Consider the following 12,370-nt stretch of genomic DNA (forward strand, 5'->3'; position numbering starts at 1 on the left):
GTAAACATTTAAAAACATGTATAAGGACAATGAATGATTAGATGGAAACTTAGGTTTTAATATTGATACATATTTTTAACTCTTAAAATCTATGTAATTTTTAAAAATCATAATGACACTAAAAGTAGAGTAAAAAATTTTAAACTGCTAATTTCTGTAAATTCAATTATATGATTACAGTTAAGCACAATATATATGAAAATCTCTTACTCATAATCTTTATTATAAAGATCATTAAATAATTGTCATTTTATAAATAAAAAAAGAAATGACATTTAAAGAATCAATAACTTAAAAATGCCATATTTTAAGAATCTTTGTAATGCACGGATATTGCTAAATATACTAAAATGATACCTCATTAATTCAATTACACATGCTAACTATGCAGTTTAAACTTAATACTACAATCAAATTGTAAAATTTGAAGCTTTTAAGACACATTAAATCAAGGATTTAACTAACAGAAGTATACGATCCTATAAAACATAAAATATATAGGTTCCATCCTATAAACCTTACAAAAAGCTTTGAGCAAGTCAAACCATTTATATTCATTAAAAACCGTAAAATAGATTTATATTTTATTACATATCACAATATTTAACACATTATTACAGTTTTACCTTTTGCTCAACCAATGCACATCTGTCGCGTAGGAAGCATCATGTTGACAAAAATACATTAATGCAGTGCCAGGCAGTGCTTTCATTTAATCCTTCTAGCTCTAGCAAAATCATAGGAGCCATCCTTAATCAGATGATTTAAATGTCGCGGCTTGTTTACAATCATTTTATTTCAAAAGTCAATTACTAAAAAGTTAAACATATAACACCATTCATTCATGGATGGACTCATAAAGTCTTCTGGGAATGCGCCTGCTAAAGAAAAGGTTACTCTTTAATGCAGTTACTATGTGGCTGGATATAGCCCCAGGTCAAGTAAGAATGTACCCTGTAAGGAGGATTAGGAACTTAGCTGATTAGTGTCTCACAATACTGAACACCAAATGCATCCTACATATCCACAGTATTTCTGGACACTATACTTAAAATGGACAGATTCAGAAATTTGTAAGCCATATTTTCCTAAATAAATTACAGTATTTTTAAAATGACAAAATTCATTGTTTGTTATCGATAAGTCTACTGCACTGCTTTCACTATAAGATGTATCATGATAATAAAAGATGGTGATGATTTAATTTTTTTTAATTTATTGATTTAAATTTTTTTAAAATTTATTGTGCTGACATGGTTTCAAGTGTCCCATTCAATATAACACCCTCAACGCCCTGCATCGTGCTCCCCTTTGCCTCCCCTCCCCACCTCCATCGCTTCATTCCCTCTGGAACTTGCTGCCTTGTTTTCTGTATCTGTGTGTTATGTATATTTAATTTGACCAATTCCTTCACTTTCTTTGATCCTATCCCTTCATCCCCCTTCCCTCTGTCAGCTGTCCTTCTGTGTCATTGTGACCCTTCTTCTGTTTCTATTTTGTTTCTCAGTTTATTGTACTCATTAGATTCCACATATAAATGAGATCATATGATATATGGCTTTCTCTGCCTGGCCATTTCACTTAGCATAATAATCTGATGAACATGGAGATTATTATGCTAATGAAAGATGGTGATAACTTAAAAGGTTTATTCTTTAATTTCTTTTCAATTATTCAATAAGAATAAGTTTCTTAATCTTTACTAAAAAGAGAATGTTTCCACAAAGGGTTTATGGGACAAGGAGTAACAGTTTCTGTAGAAATTTTATAAAAAATGTGTTAGTTAGACACTAACTGAGAAGTTAGTTAGACACTGAACTTAAATCAAGCTTTGCATATTTTATCACTTAACCCCTCCATGCCTCTATTTGGTTTTTCAAAAAATTAAAAAGAGAAAAGAGAACAAACACCACAGATGTCTTTCTACGGAATGCCAATTATCTAGATGTTACTATTACACTTATGAAAATTACACTTAAGTGTTCCAAGTAAACTTAAATAAAGCTAAGAAAAGGTCAGTGTTTGAAGAATGGGGAGAGATGCAAAAGCATTGGGCTATTTTCTTGTCTCCCCAATTTCAAGTTAAATGAGGGTCCAGGGATATGTGGCAGCACTATGCAACTATTTGTACAGTATTCATACAGAATTCTTTCCTAGAACTAACTATAGATCTTGTTGACATTGTGGGGTGTAGAGACAAATATGGCCTTTCCTTCTCTGAGATTCCTAACAATGACTTGTAGATTCTCCGAACAGAAATGCAATAAAAATTCAAGATAATTCATTTTCATAGGAATGTTAACCAATTAATAAAATTTAACCACTTATACCTCAAAGTTTATAACAAACTGAAAAAACTATTCCACAGAATATTTTCATTCTTCCAAGCTGGTAAGTCCAGAAGATTTCAAAAACAACACTACAGCTGATGCTGTAACAGCAAAACTTCTTTACTTTTCCTTCCATTCACTTTTACCACCTCAGTGAGTTCTAGCAGTGTTCTTTCAACTGTGATGCACACTCTGCGGCCAATCATCTCCTCTACCATTAACCTTGTTTCTAGCTCCTCTTATCCGTCCACCAAGATTCTTGTTTGCATTATTTCTAATGCCACTACTGCTTTTCCTTTACTCCCTACAGATCTTTCTAGGCCTCCAATTTCCTCCACCCAAATGGTTGAAGGTTATACGGTCCTTTGAGGACTATTTCCTCAATTTTTAACTCTTTATTTTTACTTTTTAAAATAATCCCCTGAATATTGAATACATGGATTTAATTTATTAAGACCCAATTTAGGGTTTAAAAAAATGTTCATGAGACTAATTAGATCTTTAGTATCCACTGACTGACTTATTCAAAAGTAAAAAATAAAAAGATTCTATGGATCAAATACCAGTATGTTAGTTTTTATTGTATTCATGTGAATATTTTCAACTAATATTGAAAGATGAATACCTTGTATATTCAGATCTTTAGAAAACAGTGCACAAATGTTGCTCCCCTAAAGTAATCCATTGTGCCACCCTCCTCTCACCATACCTCCCAAAACTGCCATGTCAAAAAAAAAAAATAGAGCCCTGGCCGGTTGGCTCAGCGGTAGAGCGTCGGCCTAGCATGCGGAGGACCTGGGTTCGATTCCCGGCCAGGGCACACAGGAGAAGCGCCCATTTGCTTCTCCACCCCTCCGCCGCGCTTTCCTCTCTGTCTCTCTCTTCCCCTCCCGCAGCCAAGGCTCCATTGGAGCAAAGATGGCCCGGACGCTGGGGATGGCTCTGTGGCCTCTGCCTCAGGCGCTAGAGTGGCTCTGGTCCCAACATGGTGATGCCCAGGATGGGCAGAGCATCGCCCCTGGTGGGCAGAGCATCGCCCCTGGTGGGCGTGCCGGGTGGATCCCGGTTGGGCGCATGCGGGAGTCTGTTTGTCTCTCCCTATTTCCAGCTTCAGAAAAATGAAAAAAGAAAAAAAAATAGAAACTATTCTATACTAGAAAAAAATTTAAACATATAGTGATTTTAGTTCCCCCTTTTAAGATGCTCTGCCTTAGTCTATGGCAGCCTGAGAAAGAATGTTATAATTAAAAAAGAAAAGAAAAGACTTACTGAAAATTATGCAAAGAAGATAGAAGAAATAGATGGTGGAAACATGTACACATCAGTTTAACCAACAACTACCTTCCATTATCATCAGTGAGAACCCCAGAAAGAGTCATTTTACTCCATTCTTTCCTGTCACCTTTATATTCTTTTGAAAATATAGCTCTTTTATTGAACTTCAATTATTTGTTTAATGTACCTACCTATTCTATTATTTTCTTATTTTTCTATTCCTTCCAAAAAGAAAACGTAAAGACTTGGTTAGGAACTAAAAACAGTTATCAGAGAAGAGAAACCTCTTCACATAAAGGAAACAAACACATCTACAGGTACATATTAAAGATAAAAATAAGTTCTGCTTATCTGAAAACCAAACATTATACAATTAATTTTCATCTTAAGTGTTGATTTCCTTATTGGGAATAAAGAATCATACAGATTTTTAAATGTGGGACATACAGTTAAGTGGGTTTAGGTGGAAGTAGCATAGTCCACCCCAGTTAACAGCAGTTCTTTCCCTTCAGTTGCTTATGCATTCCATGAGGAAATTCTGTTGGATGTACCATCAGATTATAGACGGAATCCAAACACATCTCACCACATCCACTGGGAAGCCCAGTGAAGTCACAGTCGCTTTGTGGTTGAATAACTACAAACACATCCTAATTGGTCTCCCTGCTTCTACTCTACCACAACCCTACAGCTTAGTCTCACTACAGCAGCAAGACTGTAAGTCAAATGGTATCACTAATATGCTTGAAACCCTTCAGTAACTCCCCATTTTGCTTACGTGGACGATGGGATCTGATGCCCATTACTCTCTGGCCTTCCTCCCTACTGCTCACCCTGGCTCACTCAGTCCAGACAGCTTTCCTGCATGCCCTCAGTTTAGGACCACTGCTCTGGCAGTGCCCTCTTTCAGGACTGCTGTTTCCTCAGACAGCAATAGAGACATGTTCTGGTCTTCTAGCCAGTAGAACCCTTCTTCAAGTTTCACTCAAATCACTATCTCAAGGAGACAGGCCCAGAACACCATATTTAATATTTCAGTCTCCATCTCTGTTTCCTCCGCCCCCACTCCCAATGCTCTAATCTGCTTTATTTTTCTTAATATGGTTCATAACATTTATCAACTTTTAATTATGGTATATATTTTATTTGTTGCGTTTACTGTTTCCTCATGCATCAATTTTACAGGCAGAAATCACTGTTTTGGTTACTTTATTCTCAAATGCTTGGCACATTGTAGATACTCATAAACATTTATTAAATAAGTAAATAAAGCTACATAAACAAGATATCTTTCACACTACATTAAAAATAAATTTCACTTGCCCAATTAAACAGCCTGTCTACAATGTACACTTAATAGTATTTGCCAAAACTCACACTACTTATTTTCCTGACGTATATTTTACCATGAAAAATTAACTCACAAATTGCCCAAAATACAACTCTTAACAACCAAAAGATGTACCTTCAAATGCATAAATTTTAAGAATATCAACCTCTTCACTCTCCCAGCTAGTAAATCTTTTTTGGGCTATTTTGTTAATTTGTAAGAGTGATTTGAGAATCTACGTGGTTGTTTTTCAGAGATGTAAAGAAAACTGCATTGCTTGAAACAGGGAAAGATGACCAGTTAAAGAAAAGTTATTTCTTAGTAACAGAACAGAAAGAATCAGAAAATAGAGCTACAGCTCTGTCAGTTAGCTTGCCACTAATCTGCATGAAAATACAACTCAATCAAATTATTTTAGAGAGTGACAGGTATGAAGAAGGCACTTGCTAAACAAAATTTTTCTTGGAAAAGAACTCATGATAACAAATCAAAACAGTATTGTTTGGAACAGCTACCATGACAACATAATAAAACAAAATATATCTCATTTAAATGTTGAAATCTTCATTATATCAGTATTTGTGATGCTAGATTTTTTCCCCACATAACTCTTGTATATGTATGTGCCAATAAATAACACATAGAATGTTATATATCTTGACACACAGCTGATGGGACTGACATGAATTATTTCTACATAATTTTAATTCCTATCTGACTATATTTAATTAATTAAAGAAATCCAATTCATCTTCCAGTAAACAGAATGTACCTTCACAGGCAGAGGAAATAGCACCTAACACCTGCATGCCAGCATGATGTGTGGGTTCCTTAGCTGCCTACCCCAGTATTGCATTGCTTTGATTAGGCATCAATCAGCCCTGCTGAGTACAGTGTATTCTCTTCAAGATAGACACTCAATTCCTTAATACTTTAACACCAGCAAAATACTATAAAGTGGACTCTTCGACACACTGTCTTCAAAAGTGGTATATATATACTTATATCTTGGGGTACCATTGTTTGCACTCCATTCCCACTCTCAGAGAGTCTGCCCCAAAACCACACTACAGTAACATTAACACATGATGGATACTTTAAGCAAGGTTTACTGAAGTGAAGAAAAGAGCACTACACCAGAGAGCAAAACTTCCATAGAACATTCTCTGTTTAACAACTCTGCTCTTTCCTTGAAGTAATTCTCTCTTCAATAAAGCTCTCTTAGCTTCTTACCAGCTTGACCCCCACACTCTTTTACAAAAAAAAAAAGTGCCGCTTGCTGAATGAAGTAAGGCCCCAAATAAGTAGAAACAGAATGTGATAGAAGACATTGGTGGGGTTGAGCTTTTTTTTAAAGACTTAAATTTCACCAAGTGTCATTGTGTGGTTTGATAATACTTAAAACATGACATTCTATTTTAAATACTACAGTAAAAGAGGGATATCAATGAAGGGGCATGTCTGAGACCATGAGGATGATGAAAAACCCAGATTAGACACTGGAGTTAGGACTTTCTTTTGAATGTAGCCATGTTTTTAATATAAATTGCCCCTAATAAATTACAGGGGTTTGGTGTGTGTTTTTTTTTTTACCAGTTTTTTAGCAAAGTTTCTTCAGCAGTCTTAAAAGTAACTGATAGAAAATAATATCACATTGTGAACTTACTTCCTTAACCTTTAATTTATGCCTATTCTCTAAAAATGTGTTATATAACAAGCTAAAAATAGGTGACTTTTTGGATTACTTCAAGCTTTCTAAATGAAGAAAATAGAAAATGTACCCTGGAAAGAACTGTAATGAATATCTGTTGTTTGGCCCTCTATCATCTATTTTCCTTCTTTCTTTGTGGTCTGGATAGAATTGGCTTCACTTGCCCTAGAGGTGAGTCATGATTAGCAGAGTACCATCCCTGCCACAATGACCAAAGCTGGTCCAGTCTCAGTGACTCTTAAGGACATCTGTCTGAAAAGTCCTGAGACACAGACTTGCTGTTTTGTGATTGAGGATTCAAGTAATTTTCAGAGCTACTAGAAGTCAGTTTAGGGTCATAAGTTGGAGAGGTCTTCCAAAAATGAAGTAAGCATCCACATGGTGACAAAAATAAAAAGAAAGAAATTAGACCCATGTTACATAAAATTCAGGATCAATCTTCACCTAGTGCATTATGTACCTCTGGAGTTTTCAAACAGGTAAACCAATAAATTCGTTTTATTTTTATAAGCCATTTTCAGTTGGGTTTTCTATTATTACTTGCACCTGAAATCTTGGCTAATGCAGAATCTGTGATACTGACTCTAAAGTCCATATGTAACTTCTCACCAGCTGTCATGATGTTTATGAACTTTTTCTATGCAAATTGGTTTTTACTTTGTGAAAAGTAAATACTCTGGGGCCCTTACATAGTCTATATTCTGTAGTCACGTGGTTTCCTAAATTATTTCCAGTTTTACACTAAAAAAACAGTAATTTAATGAGATCAAAATCTTTTCTGAAATCAGAAATCACAAGATTGCATGTTTAATATTAAATAGCATATAATAATTATGAATGGTCCCATTTAAGGCTAGAAAAATGAGAAAAACAAATCACACTCAACATTTCTCAAGCAACAAGCCACTTTTTAAAGTAACTGCATTAAACTATCCCTGACGCAACTTCCATATTCATTTGAAAATAGACAGAAGAGATAGATGACCCACAGAATACTACCTCTATTGCTGATAAAACTGAAATTGGATAATTGTCCTCTACATATGTAGAAGTAGGTTTCCTAATGTCACGCCTCACAATCATACAACCACTCTTATCCAGGAACAGGTAACACTGGTCTAAGACTATTTATTTTATAGCCTATCCCTATAAAACTTAAGGCAGGAATAGGAGAGAACGCATGCTCTGTGAGCAGCCTGACCCCAAAGGTGGAATAGACAGGGTGTACAGGGAAGCCAGAACTATTATTCCAGTGCAGCTCTCTCACATGGAAGGAAACGGAGAAGTGAGGAAGGAAGGTATCCTACCAAAACCCTGGAACATTCAAGTCTAGAACTGTCTTAAGTTAAATCAGCTCTAGTGAACACAGGACTTGATGACTTAGCATTCAAAATAACACTTGGCTTAAACTGTAAATTGATTAGATAATAGTAAGGAATTACAGCTTTATAGAATTCATATAGGATTGAACCACAATTGGCTACCTACTGAATATCTAATCTCTTTTCTTCCTTTCAAAGAGAATCCTAATTTTATTCAGAGCAACAGTGCACCTAGTCTAAAATTTGTATTTTCCAGGCTCTCCTGTGGCTGGGGTAACCATGTGACATAGTTCAGACCAAGGAGATTTAGGTAGAGGGTTACCAGGTACAGCTTCTACAAAAGCTACGTATTTATTCCTAAGGAAAGAGATAGACCTAGCTGGCACACACTTTTCACACTTTGCCCTTCCTCCTGTTTGACTGGAATGTGGTCCTGCTGCCTATAACTCAGTAGCCCTCTTTTAACCATGAGTTTGAAAGCCACACACAGTCGGTAGCAGAACAGTAAGCAAAAAGAAGAGCATTGATCTCCATTGGCTTCCTCGAGCAGTTGTACCATCTTGAGCTGTCTATCTCCAGATTGGTTTTTTCATGAGAAAAACATAAACTCCTTCTTTATTTAAGCATTGTAGTGGATATGAGATGCATAATCACATATGTATTGCTATATACAGCCAAATGCAATGCTGAGGCGAGAGAGGAACTTGTCTCTACTGAGAATTCTAAGGCAATGGAGCCACTATTAACCTGGCTGCTATTTCTGTAGAAAATAAACAAGTAAATAAAAAGCTACTACAGGTTAAAAAAAAAACTAGAAACAGAAAACACATGCAGGTTGATTCATAAAGTATAAGCCAAAGGGACAGTGATTCCAAATGAAAGACGAATAGTACAGTGTTTCATAATTCCTTACCCAGTGGGACACTGGGGCCAGGAGGCTACTGCCAGCATTTATTTCCTCCCACCTCTGTGTTCAGTGATGTCACACTAAGAGCTTAAAATCAGTCATGTTGGTAATATTTACACCATGAAAACTGGTTAGTGCTACAAATCAGGGTTTCCCCCCCTTTGGAGAGGTAATTGTCCAATATTTAACCAGCACACAACTGCTTATTACCCGCTGCTCAGCTAGACTAGAGCCTAGAATAATTGCAATGGTTAGTCAAATAATTATCACTATTCATGCAAATACCTCAATTCATTAGCGCAAAAAAATATCTGACATATAGCCTGACATTTAGGAGGAGCTCAGTTACTGTTTGAGACAGAAAGAGTGAGGAAGGAAAAATAATTCTTTTTCAGTCATTGATTACTATAGAGTTAATGTTACTTTTCAAAAGAACTAAAAATAGGAAAACAAACTCCTCAAGTTTTAATATGACACCTCAAAATCTCTGCAATTCTTTGAATGTAGCATTCCACTCCTAGATCCTACACTCTTTTTTGTTTGACTTATATGTTGTGACAGAGTCTAAGTGTATTTATAATATCAGAACATGTTAGAGCTTAAAGAAAAAAGAACGTTGGTAAGTATAATTTTCAAAGATCCAATGGTCAGTGTAATGACAGTAGGCAGGGAAAGAGGGTGTCAAACTGCATTTAATGTGCCCCGGTGTCACATAGAGAACACTCAAAATAGTTACCACTAGACGGCACTAGGTTATATAACCGAATCTACACTTTTTGAGGTACCCACAATAAAAAACGATCCTCATTGTTTCCATATTTCTAAACTTTTATGTTATGTAAAATCACTTTGACATTATTTCATTTATTAGAATTACTGACATCAAAATCCTTTGAACAAAGAATTATAACTGGCACAAAAAATAAAATATAGAAAACAGTTAAGTAGAAACAGAAAATCAGGATCAAACTCAAGAGTGGCAGAAAAGGCCAGAAATGAAAGTTGGGTCAAGATTTTAAGAGGGCACATGAACCATCTTAACCATTTTTTATTTATATTCTGTAGACAAAGGGGGGGGTGTCATCAAATGCCTTGTGTTAGCAAGTTAACTCACACAATAGTTGCCTGGCTAAACCAAGATCCCAGCTAATGTTTGGTAGAAGAACAACAGGATTATTCCAATGATCCTGGTAAGAGAATATGAAGTCCTTAATTTCATACTTTCTGACTAAGGCAGTGGCAGGAAGTGAAACAAAATATATTTAGGAAGTTAAATCTGTGAAATTTTCTGATAAAGTAGATGTAGGAGGTAAAGGAAAAAAGCAAAACAAAAGTCATCTATGGGTTGTTTTTTTCTTGAAGGGCTAAATAAATAAAATTCAGAATAGAGGAAAAGGAAAATGTTTGTAGGAAAATACATGTTCTCCTGTCCAGTATTTCATAAATGACACTGAATAGTAAGAATTTGACAGTGTTTCTCTATCACCAAACAAAAGAGAAGATATCCTGACTAGCCAACATGAGCAATTTTGTCTACTGAGTAGATTATTTAGGGAATATGAGTGCTTGAACACATTATGCCATGAAGTAATGTGTGTGACAAAGAGTATTATGCATTATTGTTTTACTGTTGTTGTTGTTGTTATTATTATTATCATTGTGGTGATGGTGGTCATTTATCTAAACTGAACACTGACTATGTACCAGGCAGTGTTCTAAGCACTTACATGTATCCATTCATTCATCTCTCAAAATAATCTTATAAAGAAGGTATTATCATTCCCATATTTCAGATTCATAATCTGAGTCCAAAGTTACTTACTGTGCATAAAATTACACAGCTGGTACACAACAGAGGAAGAACTTAAAACTACTAAGAGAAAAAGCTGCCCTTATAACAACAGCTTGTGGCTGGCCTAGTTGTTATCAGTCAGGCCCTGGTATGCCCCTGATAAATGCAAAAATTTTCACAGAACATCAACACACAGACAAGGACTCTCTGTGACTATTATGGAATAAGGCAGAACAATACCTATCATCAAGTCTAAACAAAGATAAAAAGCAAACACTGTGCAACCAAAATGACCTGACATTCTCCAGCTGCAAGTGATTATTGCTTCTTCTCTAGTATAGTAACAACTCTTTCTTCCATTCTTCCCACCTCCTACTCCTAGATAAATATTAAGATACTTGAATTGACCCTGCTTTCTAACAGAATTCAATTCAACACAGGTTCCTGTTTCTTTCAATCCTCCCCCAAATGACCAAAACCTACCCACATCATATAACAAGCTTCCCTTAAATCTTTCTTGCTGAGATACTCCACAATTTCACAAAGTAGGTGACGTCCTTTGCTGTAGCAAATAATAAAACTCAACTTTGTTTGACTGGTGATGTGTTCCTAGTCATCTTTGTCTGGAAGACATCAACACTAGCTCTTCAGGCTCCAAGGTTTATGCTCTTAAACACTGTGCACTCCTCATATACAAAAGGTACATGAAACAGGGAAACTGTCAATCTTAGAGCCAATGAAACAGCTGGGAAAACTAAAAGGTAAAAAATAATGGATTTGGTTTTTTTAAAAAAAGTAAGCACTTGCAGTTAAGTGCTTAATCTATATGCCTAATGATAATGCATGGGATATTGTATGTTACATTTGTTTTTTTATCTCTTATGTCACAATAGAACTATACTATACTCATAGCTGCTTATAAAGAATGAAAATCTGATTACAATTTTAATAAAATATAAGCAAAGTAAGTTTTAAACCTAGCTTTGTGTTAGTAGTTATGTTACCTCAGTTTCCTGATCTATTAAGGGAAATAAGAAATTAATAAAAATTAAGTGAGATAATATATGTTCAGTGCCTAACACTGTATGTTGCAGGGGTCCCCAAACTTTTTACACAGGGGGCCACTTCACTGTCCCTCAGACCATTGGAAGGCCACCACATACAGTGCTCCTCTCACTGACCACCAATGAAAGAGGTGCCTCTTCCAGAAGGGCGGGGGGAGGGGGCGGATAAATGGCCTCAGGGGGCTGCATGCCACCCACGGCCATAGTTTGGGGACGCCTGTACAGAACTACTCAGATTGAACCCATTCACAGAATTGCACGAATGACAAAAATACCTTCCTAGAGAGTTTGTTTCCTTCTCTTTAAAATGAAAGATTCAGATTAAAAAATAAGATCTTCTCTAATTCTACCCTACTGTGATTCTACAATACTGTATACTATATTACTGTAAATTATGATTCCATATTATATACAATGTTGTAGAATTTTTACTACACTACCCAGCTAGGAGAAATAAGCCATGATAACTTTAGGTAACTAGGTTCTGAGTTAAGGTGAGCCTACTATTCTCTGTGCTAAGGTTCTCTTTAATTTAATTCTCCTGTTTTTACACGATAATCCAATGCTTTTCTGTATCACATTAAACCAAATTGAAAAGCTCACTTTTTTATTATTTTTTTATTTTAATGGGGTGACATT

General features: G+C 35.6%; 1 protein-coding gene across 49 annotated transcripts in view; it reads right to left on the reverse strand.

The window, feature by feature from the left end:
- RIMS2 (regulating synaptic membrane exocytosis 2) overlaps positions 1–12,370 on the reverse strand; it is a 653,442-nt gene that overhangs the window by 367,208 nt on the left and 273,864 nt on the right. The window contains exon 1 of one of the 49 annotated variants that reach the window (XM_066265871.1): positions 627–879. The exons of the other annotated variants lie outside the window; for them this stretch is intronic. Within the exon in view, the coding sequence (XP_066121968.1) occupies positions 627–712 (86 nt within the window). The 5' untranslated portion in view covers positions 713–879. Of the gene's footprint in view, positions 1–626; positions 880–12,370 lie in introns of those variants that run through there. 49 annotated transcript variants of the gene reach the window in all.

This window comes from Saccopteryx bilineata, chromosome 3 (genome assembly GCF_036850765.1).
Source record: "Saccopteryx bilineata isolate mSacBil1 chromosome 3, mSacBil1_pri_phased_curated, whole genome shotgun sequence".
Lineage (NCBI taxonomy): Eukaryota > Metazoa > Chordata > Mammalia > Chiroptera > Emballonuridae > Saccopteryx > Saccopteryx bilineata.